At 40.6% G+C, this 18,469-nt stretch overlaps 1 protein-coding gene across 1 annotated transcript in view; it reads left to right on the forward strand.

Moving 5' to 3' along the window:
• MET (MET proto-oncogene, receptor tyrosine kinase) overlaps positions 1 to 18,469 on the forward strand; it is a 117,008-nt gene that overhangs the window by 14,339 nt on the left and 84,200 nt on the right. Inside the window, exon 2 of the mRNA XM_074942295.1 lies at positions 14,860 to 16,074. Within this exon, the coding sequence (XP_074798396.1) occupies positions 14,875 to 16,074 (1,200 nt within the window). The 5' untranslated portion in view covers positions 14,860 to 14,874. The remainder of the gene's footprint in view (positions 1 to 14,859; positions 16,075 to 18,469) is intronic.

An 18,469-nucleotide genomic window follows, 5' to 3' on the forward strand; every position in this document is an offset into this window, starting at 1 on the left:
TCATTTCAGTTTTTCTGAGAATGTGTTTAGAAGATTAATCACATGATTTTGTTTCATAAACCTTAAGCTGTCATGATAAAATCTGCTTGTGAGTAGTTCAGTGTCATGCTTGCTGCTTCCAGAGAAAATAGCTCTTTTTTTTTTAAACTGAGGGGTTTTTTTGCTTAACATGCTTTCAAAAATGTATTTTTCGGAAAGTAACACCACACTGCTTTCAAACTAAATACAAGTTAGGCCAAACTGCCTTCAGATAAGCACACACAACTTCCATTGGCTTTGGTGGGAGTTCTTCCTGCTTATCTGAGAGCAATGTTTGGCTTGAAGGTCCTTCTGGTTACAACAGAAGCTTATACAAGTTAATTGTTTCTACAGTACAAAACCTCTTTCAGGAAACAACACTAAACAGTAAGAGATAGCTGAAGAATAAGAGACCTGTTTTCCTACTACTTATTGGTGAATCTTTAGCATTTTTCAAATTCAATTCTGAACATAAGTTATTGACTGAGAAGTGCATGCATATTATTAATGGGGCTAAAAGCCAATCAGTCAAGTCTCTGACAAGTGAGTGTATTTATAGGTAAGGCTATGTTTTAGTCGGGTAATTTTAGTAAAAGTCATGGACAGGTCACAGGCAGTAAACAAAACTTCACAACCAGTGACCTGTCCATGACTTTTACTATATACACCTGACTAAAACTTGGGAGGTGGGCAGCTCGGGAGGGTGGCCCTGGGGCATGGTGGGTGCTGGGGAGCGGGGCGCGGCCTGGGGGGGTGCTGTGGGTGCTGGCAGGGGCGTGGCCCAGGGTGGTGCCGTAGGTGCTGGTGGCGGGGGGGAAGAGTCACAGCCTGGGGGGTGCCATGGGTGCTCAGGGCGGGAGTTGCGGCCTGGGGGGCGCTGCAGGTGCTGCGGGGGGGGGGGGGGGTTGATGGGGCTGGGGCAGGCACCAGCTCCTAGCTCCACGCGCTGCATCCACTCTGCCCCAAACCCCGGTTCTGGAGCTCCCATTATCTGGGAACTGCGGCCAAATGGGAACTGTGGGGGTGGTGCCTGCGGGCAGAGGCAGCTAGGAACTGAGGGAGGGGAGTTGCTGTTGCCCTTCCAGGGAGCCTCCCCCCGTCCCTAGGTAAGTACCGCCCCGCCCCGCAGCCCAGAGCCCCCTCACACCCAAACTCCTGCTGCTGAGGGGAGGAGGGGCCCAAGACTGCCCCAGCAGAGCTGGTGCACCTGACCTGGGTGGCCGCCTGAGCTGCTCAGGTGGCCCCCGGGCCAGGCACACCAGCCGCTGCAGAAGTCACGGAGGTCACGGAATCCGTGACCTCTGTGACAAACCCAGAGCCTTATTTATTGGGAATTCAAAGATATTTGAAAAGACAATGCCCATGTCCATTAATTAATGTTATTGGGAAATAATATGTTTTTTCACTCATTCATTAGAGAATAGTTCATTTCTTCATTAAACAATATGTAAGATTTTTAAAGATTTATTGTTTTACTCCCTATCATCCTTTTGACTTATGCCCTGCACAACTTATTGTTTGTCATGTATTAAGAGTTGCTCATTTTAAATGATGAAATATTGAGATTTTGTTATCTTAAAAGTTCTTCTGCCTCTTAGGATGTTTAAGGGCCCAATTCTCCAGTCCTTACTCAGCTAAACTCTTACTGGAATCAGTGAGAATGTTGTCTGAGTAAGGGTTGCAAGACTGGGCCTTTAGTTACTTGGAAAAGGTGGCACGTTCACAATAAAGGGATATCACTTGCCCAGACAGGCATGTTGTTTACTCACTTCCAAACCCAGGCTTTTCTACAAATATCCAGGTGCATAGTAACTTAGACCTGCCACTCCCCCATCCCTGGCAGCTGTATCCTGTGCAAGTTAAAAGCCCAATTCTGAACCCTTATTCTAGTGAGTAATTCTTAGTCACACAAGGAGTCCAACTTGGGATAAAGGTCTGATTCACAGGAGTACAAGCAAGAAACTTCAGCTTGATTTCCTGACCCCAGTTACATGATCTGGGTCAGGGATCCAAAAGTCAATACTCTTGTTACATGATAAGGTTCACTGACTGATACCAGGGGTTGCTATTAAAGCACTGAATTCAATGGTGTTACTTATTTGAGCAAGCATTACTCACAGGAGTAAACATTGCAGGATCAAGTCCTAAGTGACGCACATATACCAAATAAGCATTTGCTAGTTTTACCCCTGTCACTTTATTTTGCTTTCAAGTTAGCAGGTCAAGTTAAAGACTAAGGGCTGATCTACCCTGAAAACTTACATCAGCATAGCTACGTTACTCAGGGATATGAAAAATCCACCCCCCTGAAAGAAATAGTTGAGCCGAACTAATCTCTGGTGCAGACAATGCTAGAATTCTTCTGTCGACCAAGCTACAGCCTCTCAGGGAGGTGGATTAACTACAGAGATGGGAGAACCCATCCCATCACTGGAGTGAGTGTCTACACTGAAGCACTACAACACAGCAGCTGCAAAACTGCAGCTATGCTGCTGTAGTATTTTAAGTGTAGACGTAACCTAAGGGGGAGCTTTGTCTCTAACTTGTCTTGCCCTACTCATGTGAAAACTACAAACTGCCTTGGCTTCATTAGGATTTTGCTTTCAAGTTAGTTAAACCTTTTTTTTTTTCTAGTGAAGGTGCAACCTTATTTTATGAAAGCTGAGATTCTGGAGCACAAGTTAGCAATCTGGGGTCGGTGCTGTTATGGTGTAGTGTCCCACACCAGCCCATTCCAAGCCCTTATTTGGGACTCACCTGTACTTTTTGGAATCTGTTTATATAAAAGCAAAATCGTACAGATCCCTGTGGTTTGTAGGACTCTGTCAGTCAATAACCACCTGCATGTCTGTGGCAGGATTTAACATGTGTTAGTTCATTGCTCCCAAATAGAGAGCAGACTTCATAATTAATGAATTTATTTAAAATATCCTTCTCCTCAAGACTAACAGCAACTGAAACACATCACACACCTATATAGGTGCAATCCAAGCCCAATGTAAGGTAGTCCTGGCCCCCTGAAAGAATACCTTTTGTTCTGCCCCAGCAACTGAGAAGCAGTCTCTGTGCTGAAAGTAGAGTGCTTTTGGTGGAAAGCCCTCAACTCTGGAATGTTTAGTTCAGCAGGGCCAGAGTTTATTAGCCCTTCAGCTAACACTGCCGGGCCTGCCAGTTCATTGTGGGAATGGATAAAATCAAGGCCTTGATGTTGAAGTTTTTAAATTGATTGTACATGCAATATTTTTTTATAGAAACTATGCTTAAGGCTAATCTCTGCCATCAGATCCAAGGCTACTCTCCAGTTTTTACTTGTAAGTGGTAATACTTAGCACGTTATATTTTCAAAGCATTTTGCAAGGATGAACTTACTTATCCTCATGTCACCCTTGTGTGAAAGATAAATAATCTGAAGTCTGGAAGCAGCTTCTTTGCTTATCTTACAAACTCCGGGAATCCTGCTTTCCAGCTCCAAAAAGGTCTCCAAAACTAGGCATGTTTTGGCCTAAAGAGTAAGTCTGAACAAGTCTGAAATTAAATGCAAATCATTTTACAAATGACCCTTAGGACTATTGGTTGTGCATTTTAGCCTTTTCAGATATCTAGCTAATGGAATTGTCTGGCTTCAAGTCTTTCTTCACAGCTCAAGCAGTATCAGGAGCAAATATTTTGTTTATTTCAGTTTTACTATTTAATAGACACCTATCCCAAGTGCTAGGCACTCAGATAGGAGTTTTAAACTGATCCAAAATGAAGGGAGAAGCATAAACAAAATGACAGCAGATCCCATCCAACACAAAGCCAGACACTTAGCATGAAAATAAACCCATCCCTGCACTCTGACCACTCAGCATCCCAAAAGTCTGCACCAAACAAATGGGCTTTGCAGACGATCCTAGGGTGGCCAGATGTCCTGATTTTATAGGGACCGTCCCAATATTTGGGGCTTTTTCTTATATAGGCACCTACTATCCCCTACCCCCGTCCTGATTTTTCACACTTGCAATCTGGTCACCCTAGCAGGTCCTGAAGTCAGCAGATTGGGGGGCTTTCAGAATAAAAGTGGGAATGAATTCTATAGTTGATGGACCCTCAAGAGAAAACCCTGCCAACAAGAACCAAGTTAGTTCCAGCTCAGCCATCTCCACTAATTGTAACAATGTTGCACAGAAGAGAGCTGACCCATCAGATAGGCTAGTCCCAGGCAATTTAGGCATGTATAAGTCATCACCAATAGCAGAAACTCTTTCAAAACAGATCAGTAAGCACTGGTGTCATTCTCACAGCGAGCTATTTTGCTTAACAAATGGGTCAGCAGTAGCTCACCTTCTAAACTGAGTTAAGGTATGACCCTGTCTAGAGTACATTTTAATAATCTAATCTTGTTGTGAGAAAGTGAAGGTTAGCATACAAAAGAGAAAGTCACAAGCACTGAGCCTAAACACAGATGGGAAAAAAACATTGCACCTATTTGATCATTCAAAAGCTACAGGGAATCTACCCGGACACTCAAATTATTAATTTTGGTAACATATGATGGATATACACCACCAACGAACGGTGCGTAGAAGATCGTAGTTCTATTTTTGTGAAGGATTTAGCAATTTCAGTATTTGGCTTTGTTCTGAATGAAAATGAACTGAAATTGTGAAGTTTTATGAAGGAAAATTCTGGGGGGTGGGGGGAAAATCATGTTGGGGCAATCAAAAGGTTTTGTTTCAACAAAATATTTTTTTATTTCAATTTTATTTTGTATTATACAAAATTTAAAAATATTCAAAACAAAAAGTTGTATCCAAATGAAAAATTGAAATATGTAATTTTAAAAAATGTCACCATTGTCAGAACTCTTTTTTTCCTGGTTTTCTTCCAAAAATAAAAATCTGGCAAAATCAACCCAATTTCACAAATCATTTTATTTCAATGGAACCACATACTCTGACAGAATATGGTCCATTAGCATTTCTCCAGCCAGTTCTAGATATCTGAGAAGGCTAAAATGCACAACCAATGGTCCTAAGAGTCATTTGTAAAATGATTTTCACTTAATTTCAGATTTGTTCAGACTTACTCTTTAGGCCAAAACATGCCTGGTTTTGGAGACCTTTTTGGAGCTGGAGAGCAAGATTCCTGGAGTTTGTAAGATAAGCAAAGGGGCTGCTTCTCCATTTCCTCTGGTTACTTCCCCCTGCCCACCATTATCACCTTAGTCTTTAAGGTTCAACCTGCTTAATCAACTCAGTCTTACCTATGCACCAATCTCACCTAGACAGTGAGGGCAGTCAATCATCCTGTCTGGGCTAGATGAGATGTTATATAAAGGAGCATGGCAGCAGCCTACTGAAAATACCTGACTCTTTGGGCTTGTCTTCACTTAGCATGGATTGACGCTGTGGCGATCGATCCACCGGGGGGTCAGTTTAGCGTGTCTAGTGAAGACCCGCTCTCCCATCGACTCCAGTACTCTGCTGGAACGAAAAGCATAAGGTAAGTAGATGGGAGAGTTTCTCCCATCAACCCAGCACGGTGTAGACACCTCAATAAGTTGACCTAAGGTACAAGTTGCGTAACTTAGGTTGACTTTACCCTGTAGTGTAGACTGCCCTGGCCTGCCCTGCCCTGCCCTGGTTCTCCGCACTAACTCTCCTCATAGACATATTGAATAAGATGGGTGAGGACACAGACCATAGACGGCCCTTAGGACAAAAAAAGCAATTGACCAACACTACTATGGACTCTAAGGGCTTGTCTACACTTATTGGGGGATCGATGTGTGGCGATCGATACGTTGATGGTCGATTTAGTGGGTCTTAGACCCACTAAATTGACCGCAGATCAGTCTCCCGTTGACTCTTGTACTCCACCGGATTGAGAAGAGTAGGGGGAGTTGACTGGAGAACATCTCCCATTGACATCGCATAGTGTGGACCCCGCGGTAAGTAGATCTAAGCTACGTCGACTTGAGTTATGCCATTCATGTAACTCAAATTGCGTAGCTTAGATCGACTTTTCCCTGTATTGTAGACAAGGCCTCAGAGAAAATTAATAAATCATTTAATATATGTTGTTATGTACATAGATTTGATCCTTTATGTTGGCTTCATGTTCAGATAATATTCTACCTGTGAGCAATAAACATTGATGTGCAGGACATATTTTAGGAATTAGTAACTGGCTAGGAAGAGTTATTGGTTCTGGTACAGTTAAAATCATTAACTGATGACTAAACCCCAGGAAATGCTCTGCATCAGGATCGTTCATAATTGCTATTATAACATTTTGACCATCTCTGTACTTTCCCTGGATTACTTATTATTTGCCCTTTTCCCTTTCATTTTATGACCCATTCCATTCTGTTTATTATCCCAGTATGTAAAACTGCTAGCTTTACTACAAGTATGGAAAGGTGTACAAAACCTGCTTTCTAGTTCAATGCAAGAACTACGCATATGGCAGGAACACAAATGGAGAAGTAATACATCAGGGTAGTCAAATGCGTGGAAATAAAACTCTACTTACAGCCAGGCTTGCCTACTTGGATCTTCATGAAAGCAAAGACTGCCTACCAGGGAACTTAGGCTGCCCCTGTTCTGTGCAGACCACCACAACATGTTTGCACTTATGCAAGCAGATCTTCAAAAGGACAGAATTTGTCAGGAGCAGTGAAGTGTCAGAAAACTATGTTTCCCTACCAGGGTGACTTTTTTTACTTATACCAAAAGTAATGTTAAAGGACCCACATCTTTACTTGAGGTTGTGTGCCTTGATCTACCTCTTGCTGATTAGGCCTCATCTGGAGTATTGTGTCCAGTTCTGGGCGCCACATTTCAGGAAAGATGTGGACAAATTGGAGAGAGTCCAGAGAAGAGCAACAAAAATGATTAAAGGTCTAGAAAACATGACCGATGAGGGAAGATTGAAAAAATTGGGGTTGTTTAGTCTAGAGAAGAGAAGACTGAGAGGGGACATGATAACAGTTTTCAATTGCATAAAAGGTTGTTACAAGGAGGAGGGAGAAGAATTGTTTTTCTTAACCTCTGAGGATAGGACAAGGGTAGGGGCCACCAAATGAAATTAATGAGCAGACAAATAAAAGGAAGTTCTTCTTCACACAGCGCACAGTCAACCTGTGGAACTCCTTGCCTGAGGAGATTGTGAAGGCTAGGACTATAACAGGGTTTAAAAGAGAACTAGATAAATTCATGGAGGTTAAGTCCATTAATGGCTATTAGCCAGGATGGGTAAGGAATGGTGTCCCTAGCCTCTGTTTGTCAGAGGGTGGAGATGGATGACAGGAGAGAGATCACTTGATCATTACCTGTTAGGTTCACTCCCTTTGGGGCACCTGGCATTGGCCACTGTTGGCAGACAGGATACTGGGCTGGATGGACCTTTGGTCTGACCCAGTATGGCCATTCTTATGTTCTTATGTTCTTAAGAAGCAATGGGCTTGAATTGCAGCAATGGTGGTTTAGGTTGGACTTTAGGAAAAACTGCCTAATTGTCAGCGTGGGTAAGCACTGGAATAAATTGCCTAGGGAGGTTGTGGAGTCTCCATCATTGGAGCTTTTTAAGAGCAGGTTAGACAAACACCTGTCAGGAATGGTCTAGATAAGACTTAGTCCTGCCACGAGTGCAGGGGACTGGACTAGGGGACCTCTCGAGCTCCCTTCCAGTTCTATGATTCTATGATAATGAACCTCAGCAAATACTGACTAGTATATTCCAAATGAATGCTATTCAAAGTCTGTTTTCTATTTTCCTGCTATTGTCAACTAATAACACCTTTAAAAAGAAAAGCCATGTCCTTGTACGTCAGGAGGTGGAAAACACAACTGTATTGACAAGTCCCAGTCCATCTGAAAATGTTAGCAGTATCACAGATTAACATATGGACTATCCATTCTTGTGTGTTTGTCTTGTTTTTCAATTATTCTTTCAATACTTTCAGCATCTTTCTGATCTTCTCTCATTATGGGTTTGGCTCTGCAATCCTTACACTGAGTAGCACTTCCTCACGCTAGTAGTCCCAGTGAATCTCAACAAACGCTGAATTCCAAATTAGCCCTTTTTGAACAATGTAACACTATCAATCTGCTCCATTCATTTGGAATGTACCAATCAGCTCTGTCATTATGAGAGCACCTCTACTGCCATTGTAGTCTGTCACTAGCAGAAGCAATTAAAAACAAAAATTGTGCCACAGACTCAAGACCTGCCTTGTCCTTAGGATGTTAAGCACTACAGGAGGTTTCAAAAGAAATGCCAGGATTTGTATTGCACTGCAATATACTTTACAGTAAATTAATGTTAAACAAGTAAAAAAAATATTTTTCTCCCTAGCAAAGAATAAATTGATTGTTTTGTGTTCTAGTGTGTGTTAAAAATAATCCTGGCAAAACAATGAAAACTCTTTTTACTGTAAACAACTGTAAATGATAATAATATATTGGACCTGTTAATGGACTGTGCATATTAATTAATATATTTTATGCATTGAGTTTATAAATTTATCTGATTTCTACTGTACTAGATTTTCATTTTAGAATGAATACAGTAAAAAGCTTTCAGATCAGCCCAACAGGCTAATGAATTCATCTCTTGGAAAGCCATTGCACATATTGTCAGTATTGTTCAGATTAGAATTTGCTTTTTAGCATAAAGCAGGACACTGATTCCCTATACTTTTCTTTCAGTGTATATAATAAATGTGCTTATCAGATGTTCTGGACACTTGCACATCAATTATATAAGCAATAGTTGGGCCAAGGTTCAGCAAATGAAACCTTCCCAAATCTTTTCAATGAAATCCCTCCTACCAGCAGGGAGAAACTAGTTAATGGTTTTCTTCTGGCTGAAAAGCAGGCACATATACAGATACCATTACCTTGACCCCAGTTTTGCTTGCTGCTGATCAGTTATTTATGAAAAAAATCACAAGCAAATAGATCCCAGAAACTGAAGCGAATGCCAGTCTCAGTATAGACAGCAGTGGCAGAATACATCTTAATGTTATTACCTTTACTTGAGTCTAAACTTGCTTCATAAATGAAGAAAGATTTATTTGACAAGAGTGGGATCTCACTAATTTGCACTAATTACTCAGACACGTTAAACTATTTCATTTTGAAAATTGGCAAGTAAGGAAGGAAGTCCAAAACCATCTCCCATTAAAGTCAATGGAGAGTTGGATCAGGCCATAACGTTTTATTCAAGCAGTTTGGGCTGGGAGCTGTGTAGCTATGCAGTGGGAAAGGGGAAAGCATCCTCCTCCTTCCCCTTCCCCAAATTCATGGAGAAGTTCCACAGCCATTCCAGGGAGGCTGCTTCAGCCTAATGACTGAAGTAAACCTGCACTTCTCTAAGGTACTCCCCCTGAGACACACACACACATGCACCCCGCAGAGGAGGACTGGACGATTCATTTAGTATGCCCATCCTCCAGCCTTGGCCTTACCTCCGCCCAGCCCACCTTTGCTCCATCACCCCATTTATTCTGCCGTGTATGGAGCTTGTGCACACAAACCTGCCCTACCCAGCTCCCACCTTACCACAGAACCAGTTCCATTGCTAATTGATGCCCCACAGTTGAGGTGGAAGGGCTGTATTTGCCCTCAGAGTAGTCTACATTGAAAAAATGTGTCATGTTAGAAATCAGTTAGAAAGCACAACAACCTAACACATTTCTTAATTTGACTGTCTGTGATTATCCACACCGGGTATGTCCTCACTGTACTTTGTACCTCAAATTAATTGGCAATCAATTAACTCAAGGTACAGAAGTTAGCAAAGATGAGCCCACTAAGAGCTAAGTCATGTTTAATATTCCGCTGGTTAACATGTTACAGTGCACCTTCCCCAAGTGAATAAACAATATAAAAAGCAAGAACCCTGCAGTACAAAATATTCTTTGTCACTTGCCAGGGTATATCTCACGTAATCATTTCTCTGCCATTGCAGAGGCCTCGAGCACTAGTGTACCTGGGTCCCTTCAATTCTCTGCCTGTGGTACGTAATCATCTAATCTCTGTGGGTTTGTAGTACTTTGGTCTAATTTTGGTTGTTCTGGTTGGCGTGCAGGTGCTGGATGGTGTTGGAGGCCTTTGATGTGCAAGGAGTTGGACTGAATGATCTGGTGGCTGTAAATTCTATGACTCTATGTCTCTAGTTTATTTGTCAAGTGCAGTTTTGATTTGATTAGTTATGACAGTACTTTGACGTGCTCTCTATTAACTGCTCTGCACTGTATTTTGTAGAAATCATGGTGTCTTAGTAAGTGGTGTCTGAGACACAACTAATAAGATCTACAATCTCATAATTAATAACTGTAGTGCTCTGCTATTAAATCTTAGCTAAAAATGGGAAGAAGTCATCATTTTTGTGTGGTAATCATAGAGTTTGCAGATTAGTGAAGTGTGAATTACCACAGCTCGGCTATATCCCACTGGAAAGGATCTATTTTAGGAATGTGTTTTCTAGTGTAAACTTGCTGTTAACAACATAAGAATGGCCATACTGGGTCAGACGAATTGTCCATTTAGCCCAGTATCTTGACAGTGGCCGGGAACAATTGCTTCAGAGGGATTGAACAGAAAAGAGCAATTTTTCAGGGATCCATCACTTGTCATGACACAAACAGGCCACTATCATTTCTTGTCAGGTAACAAAGCAAGGAAAATTGAGATGTGCCAAATAACAACATACAAAAGCCTGGATTTGTAGGTTAAATAGTATCATTCTCTCTGAGGTTTCATGAAGTGCACTGTGATCAAACCAAAAAGGAAGAGAAATTGTTAACATTAATGCCATAAGACCAAGCACAGCTACGGCATTTGGCTTCCTCACATGTTGCAGACTTGACATTACCTAGCAACCAGCGTTGGTCTGGAATATCACCGCAATAAAAGCAGCATCCTCATGGCCATCAAGAAAAGGTATTGCACTTGTATTTTTACAAATGATGACACAGTGTGAATGAGGCTTGTCAATGGAAAAAAGCTATGTAGTTCCCAGTGATGGATGTTAGTCACTAGCACACAAACTCCAAGTACCAAATATGTATGGGAAGCATCAACCACAGCACTTACGCTGCCAGCACCACGGACTGACCAAAACCCAATTTCTCATGGGTTATATGAGCTAGTGTCTGCTGAGGGATGGAAAAATGGGGGCATTGTGACATGACCTTTGAAAATATCCACTCACAAAAGACAGAATCCATCCACAGAATTAGCTTAATAGGAAGCACCACAGGTCAAAATAAGTTAAAAGACTCCTCTAGACAGATGACGCAGATGGGGATAAACTGATCAAAGGGAGGTCACTAAAATACAACATAGAAACTAACAGATTAGTTTTTTTCCCTTAGCAACAGAAAGGTATTAACTAATACCTTGACCTGCACCAAGAAGAGAAAATGGAACAAGTCCATAGCCTGGGTATTATGGCACTGATTCAGCAAAGCACCTAAGCATGTGCTAAAGTCCCATTGAAATCAAATTAAAGTTAAGCATATGTTTAAGTACTTTGTTGAATTGGGGTGCTAACACCTCTCAAGGGATGAGCTGCTGCATTTTTTACTAGCTGACGCTTTCAAGTACTTTTCAAGGGTATCGCCAAGTAAAGCATTTTGCAGCCTTGAGGATATAACAAGATGGCTCACTATGCTGAAGTCTGCAAAAGAGGAATAGTGACAGTCTCCAGGCCGAACATTAGGTGAAAAGAGACATTGTGTGCCATCAGTGTCTCCTTGAGATCCAAAAGCAGCAACGGAGATGGTATAACCCCAAGGTTGAAATGCCAGATATACGCCTCCAAGAGTTGATGCATTCTGAACCGTGCACCCTTTCCTGAAGCTGTGTCCCTCTGCCTATCAGCATCATTCCTGTCTCACCAAGGTTGAGCCTACAGCAGTTTGCTTCTGCTTCCCATTCTTAGACACCGTGAAGCAGGAACTCCATAGTGTATGGGTTTGTGGGGAGCCATCTCGTTTTGCAACTGTATACATGTATTAACCTTGAGGGTTGTATGGATAGAACTCTGCAGGAGTCGGCATCTGAGACTTCTTGGCACATGTCACAAACAGAAGGGAAGACAAGGTGTAGACACGATGGGAGGACTCAGGCTGCAAAGCCTGGATGAAGTTTGGTTCTCATGTGTTGTTCATATTTTCCTTCCTTGCTCATGGAGTTGAGTGTGGTACATATTATTAGTGCCCCCCCATTGCACTGCACTGAATTAAGGGAGCTATTTAGCTCTGCACCTTGGATCTGATTCTGTAAATCAACTTCAGCAGGAATTTGTCTGCTCCAGACTGCAGAGTCAAGCTTGGGACTTGAACTCCAGCAAGGAGATTAGTTAGCACCTGTGATTAGCAGCTCTTCAAGACCACAAGGAACCTGGGGAGCTGGGCAACACTTTTTCCAGGGTAGGACCAGTTCCTGCCAGGAGCTACATAATTGCTAGTAGCAGCTAGTGCTGCCACACTGAGGGAAGTGGGGACAGTGACCCAGCTGGGGCTTTCCTTTTACCTCTGGGACCTGAACACCAGTGTGGCATGGGAAAAGAATAGTCCACCCTGTCTTTACACCTTCTGGGTCCCAGTGTCATTAAAAGCTGGTATTTTGCTCTTTTGGTCTTGAACACCCAGGACAATCTCTGGAGGAGTTCCCTGTGCCTCTCAGATATCCAAGGGACCAGGAAGGTGGGTTTGGGTAAGGGATCTGCATTCTGTAGAGGATTTTAGGGGACCGGGGAAGAGGGGAAGGTTTTGTGTGTATTGTCTAATACATTGGAACAAGATGAGTGTATTGCAATCAAGTAACCTTGTGACTATTTTTGTAACTTTCATCTATCCACCATTCAGTTTCTCAACCTATTGTTTGCAGCTCTCAATTCTTGTGTCTTGTTCAATATTAGAACTTAAGCTAGTTAGGGCAAGGAACGTGTCTGCCTATATGTTCTGCCAGGAGCCAGCACTCTGTAGATACTACAGGTAAATATTAAATCAAATTATCACTATTTTATAATAATAATATCCCTGCTCTTTTTTCCCCCAAATCAAATTCTTTTTCTTCCCAATATTCTGCTACTGTATTGCTAATTAATAGCAGAAAATGCCAGTTGCGTAAAAAATAATACTCTCATTACTCACTACCACATGAGTGGATTGTCTTTCCTAGCAGTTTTTCACAGAGTGTTGCTGATAGTCTTTGATTTTTTTCTCCATTCTTGATCATGGTTCTTGACAGACGGTTGAGAGGTTTTTGGACAAGGGACAACTCTCTTGTTTGCAAACACTGTGTGTATAGACTAATGATGTAAGCCGCAGAAAGAATGCAATATACATTGAAATAAAGTATATGAAAGAGTACATCAGAATTATTTGTGTTGTTTAAACCAGTCTAACGAAAATATAAAAGTTATATATTTGTTATATAAAATTTTCGTTGACTTGTAAAATTCTGTCATTTTAACCAAAATTTTGCTTTTTTTAAAAAAAAAAATCAGTACAAAACTCCTGATTATTATATTCTGTATTTTCAAGTCTGTATTTCGGTCTCTAGAGACTCAGTGTCCTTGTGAGCATTTGTCTATCAGAAACAATTGTTTAACTATAGCCAAATTATAAGCCGTTTTTTCCATAAAATCTTCTAAACAGCATGTAATCATATTTCTTTTAGAAAGTATAATTGTTTTCTACATAAGGAAGCCAAATTGAGCTTAGCAATTGTGGCAAGATATTAAGAGAATGATGTCTGGTATGATTTATGATCTAATGTAGACACTGGACCAAAATACACGCCAACCACAATTCATGTACTTGGTCAAATGAGAGGGTTTTAAATATCACACTAGTCATGGGCTTTTGATTTTTAAAGCCACATAAAATACATGAGGAAAATAAGTAAGAAAGAAATGTGCTAGGTTTGTTGATTTCATCACTTCATGGTTCTAATTCATTTGATATCTCTTTGTTTACAACACAGGGCTTTGCCTGTATCTTCTGAAGGTTCTCCCAAGTGACTTATCACTGTGGTACAGGGCCTAAAATTAAACTTGCATATGTCAAGAACCACAAAATACATAAAATGTTTTAAGGATATATTATAATGCCTTGTTTACATGAGAGAAAATGACCATTCCAAGAACTAGAACTGGTTGAATTCTTTTCAGACAAAACATTTTTTGCCTTTTATGGAATTTGCAGGGAAAAACAGAATGGCTTTCTGATAGTGAAAAATTTAATTAACCATTTCAATAATGATTTTGATAAAAATGTTGTGAAACACTGAGCAAAGAACAAAATGAGTCCACTTAAATACAAAATGTCAATATTTTTTGTGATTTTTTATTTTTTGGACCAGCTATACTAAAAACCACTCCAACCCCTAGGTGTTGCAGAACATCTCTCTTCCACACAAAGTTCTTCAGCCACTTTATATGTGTTTCAAGAACTGCTCTGATGAGAATTTCTTTCAGACTATTTAAGGATTGGGTTGATCTAAGCCATTTCAGTCTAAACTATTTTAGCATCAATGTGGAACTAGAGTAGCTGATATTATCAGCTCTCCACTTCTACCCCACAATGCACCAGTGGTCTTTCAAAATCCATCATAATCCATTGCTGCTGGGAAGTGTGCTGGCAGTTTTGAGATAGTTACCCATTAGACATTGTAATGGCGACAGTTTAGAACAGGACACAGGGCAAAACTGCAACTTGTTCTCAAACTGGATTAGAATGGCTAGTATACATACAGCATAGAAGCAGATCTCTGATAATTGATAAACTGAAGCTTTACCATATGAAATATAAACACTATTTATTTAAATATATTTTGACAGGTTAAATCTATAACAATGAAGACTGTTGCTGCGTTTACTTCTGGGATTATTATATTCCTGTTTTCTTTGGTGCAAAGGACCAGTGGACAATGTAAAGAAGCAGCTATAAAGTCAGAGATGAATTTGAGCATCAATTATCATCTTCCTCATTTTATCACAGAAACGCCAATACAGAATATAGTTTTATATAAGCATCATATCTATATCGGAGCAGTCAACAAGATCTATGTCTTAAATGAAAACCTCCAGAACATTTCTGTGTACAAGACTGGACCCGTGCTGGAGAATCCTGATTGTGCACCATGTGAAGATTGCAAAGAGAGAAACAATTTGTCCAATAGTGTTTGGAAGGATAATGTCAACATGGCTCTGCTCCTAGAAACGTACTATGATGATCAGCTCATCAGCTGTGGTAGCGTAACTCGAGGTGTATGTCAACGTCACATCATTCACCCCGACAACCCTGCCGACATAGAAAGTGAAGTGCACTGCATGTACTCAAAGCAGAGGGATGGCGAGTCAGACAGTTGCCCTGACTGTGTTGTAAGCACTTTAGGAACCAAAGTTTTGGTGACCGAAAAGGACAGATTTGTAAACTTTTTTGTTGGGAATACTGTGAAGTCTTCATTTCAACCACAGTATGCACTACATTCAGTGTCGGTTAGAAGGTTAAAAGAAACCCAGGATGGTTTTGAGTTTCTCACAGATCATTCTTATATGGACATTCTCCCACAGTTCAGGGACTCTTATACCATTAAGTATGTCCATGCCTTTGAAAATGACCACTTTGTCTACTTCCTAACAGTCCAGCGTGAATCTCTTGACTCCCAGTCTTTTCACACAAGAATCATCCGTTTCTGCTCTTTTGATTCCGAGTTGCGCTCTTACATGGAGATGCCTCTTGAGTGCATTTTCACTGAAAAGCGGAGGAAGAGGTCAATTCGAAATGAGATATTTAATGTTCTGCAGGCTGCATATGTCAGTAAGCCAGGTGCAGTTCTGGCCCATGAAATGGGGCTTAGCGTGAACGATGACATTCTGTATGGTGTTTTTGCACAAAGCAAGCCGGACTCTTCAGAACCAACAAACAGATCTGCTGTCTGTGCAGTCTCTGTGCGAACAATCAATGAATTCTTCAACAAGATTGTAAACAAGCAAAACATGAAATGTCTTCAGCACTTTTATGGGAAAGATAGCAAATACTGTTTGAAAAGGGTAAGTGAAAATTACTTTGTCATATACTTTATGTCATATACTTTACATATATAAAATTACTTTGTCATATAAATTTGGTACTGGATTCTTCCACCCGTTACTCACATTGACTACTCCATTACTGTGTGATTGTCCCATTGATTGCAGTAGTGAGGTGCAAGTCTTTGCTGGCTAAGGCCCCTAATCATTTACAGGTTATTTGAGTTGTCCATTTAAATAAGCAATGATTAGCACAAGTTTGCCAATCTTCGCAAGAAGCAGTTATTGTAAATCGACTGCAGGAGTCAATGAAGGGCTTAAGGAGATAAAATAAACTATTAAAGGGACTGAAAAAATTCTTTTTAAAAAACAACTAATTTGTTTTCTGGTTTTGTGTGCTTTCGTTTCTAAGGATCATTAGGCCGTAGATGGAACAATGAGGGAATTATATCTCCTGCTATCATTAAAAGGGGTTTACTAATATCAGTCCCCTTGTGCATTGAGTCCCCTAAAACTAAAACTCACAGAGAATGTTAAAGGTGAAATAAAGGTTTGGGGTTTTTTTGTTAGAAAAAGAAATCTGTTTCATAATATAAATCATTTAATGGCCAGATTGTGGTACCCTTACTCATGTTTCATACACAAGCAGTCCCACTGAAGTCAGTTTAGTTAATCCAATCAGTGAGATTTCTTGTAGAGTGAGGTGCTGAATCTCACCCTACCCGACTGCAGTCCCAGTCCTGCAGTGAGAACTAAGCAAATGTACTCTTGTCTCTGCAAATTTCTCTGTGAAGGATTGGGTCCTAAAGAAGTAACCTAGAAGCTCACTTTTTCTGAGTGCAATGTAGGGTTTATTAGATTAATGGGAATCTGGGTAAGAGGAGTTTTTTGTGGTAAATATTGTCTACTAAAAGACGCAACCTGAATTCAGATAATGAAGGGTTCCATATCTTTACATCGGTGCTTTCTCAAATCTACTACACATTGAGGGTTTCCCTGATGGTGCTGGTGGCATCCCAAGCAATTAGAACAACAAAGAGGAAACAAAAGAAAAACCCCTCCTTACTCTCTATTGTGTGGTCTGTGGTGATGTCAGCAGAAATATGGAATCCTGTATTCAGGACTAGACAAGAAGGATTTTACAAACAAAATATTTAAAACGTAGACATATTTGTTTGTAACCCATTCTGTTAAGGACCTGGGTAGGGTGAGATTCTGTTACAGGCTTTACACAGTCCCTCCCGGATGGCAGCGGATGTTAGGCGTTCAGCACCAGGATGGGGCGAAGGTCACACTCGGCGAATCAATCACTGCACAGATCCTCTGGCATTTCCCTTGTGGCAGAGGCATGCTCCACTGTGGAGAGTCGCCTAGCCATTGGGCTAGAATAATCTCTAAATAGGCTCCATTATGATTCTGCAGCCTACAGTGAAAGATTCCTTGCCAGAGGTTCCCAGAGCTGAGCTGAGATACTGGAGTTGCCACTTAGTGCTGGCACTGTGAACATGTCACATTCTATATTTTACTATTTTTCTTCCTAATTTTCAGGAAAATAGATACAGTTTAGAAAATTCTTAATATAGTAGCTTCTGTTATCTTTTTCTAGTGCCTTGTCCTCGTCTTTTCTCAAACCTTAATATTTCTTCTTCGTTTTTCATTTTGTGTTTCACTCTGAGTATCCATTTTTATTCTCTGAAAATAGTTTTCTTCCTTATTCTCGGATTATTTATTGGGGGGGGGCGGTTTAAGATCCTTTTGATCCTTTTATCTCATTCTTCTGTTACCCAGCCAAACCTCTTTAATAAGATGGTCTTTTCATAGCAAAGTGCCCCTTTAATATATTGATGGAATAATCTATGAGTTTTCACATTCTAAGAATTTTTTTCCTGCTTCAAAATGCTTTCTAGGCTCTGCCACTGTTTTGCATATCTGAGCTGAATGTATTATGGCTACAGAGGGTTTATTACAGTTGCATGTTTCCAAGAAATGTCATCAGAATTGCAGATTTCTGCTCTTACTTCAGCTATATAACATTGATAAAGGATTGCTTCAAAAGGAGGAAAATGGGTCCGTGCCTTTTGTGCACCTTTATTTTGTATAAAGAAGGCTTGAATGTAGTTTTTTACCATGGAAATATCAAGACTGTCAAGATTGACATTCTTTTTTTGGAGGAGAACTCATTGGAAGGCTTAAATATCTATTGTGAGCTTTCTCGGCCCTGGATTGAAGGGGTAGGTGATTAGCAAAGGATTTTTAAAAACTGGGAGTGTGCCCTTTCATTGCTTCGTTATGATGTATAAAGAAGACATAAAAGGTTTTGGTTTGGTTTTGGGAGGGAAATAGAGGTCTTTTTTTTCTTTTTTTTTTGTTTTAATCTCAGAAATATCAAGAATGTCAAATCTCAGATTTTGCTGGA

This window comes from Natator depressus, chromosome 1 (assembly GCF_965152275.1).
Source record: "Natator depressus isolate rNatDep1 chromosome 1, rNatDep2.hap1, whole genome shotgun sequence".
NCBI lineage: Eukaryota > Metazoa > Chordata > Testudines > Cheloniidae > Natator > Natator depressus.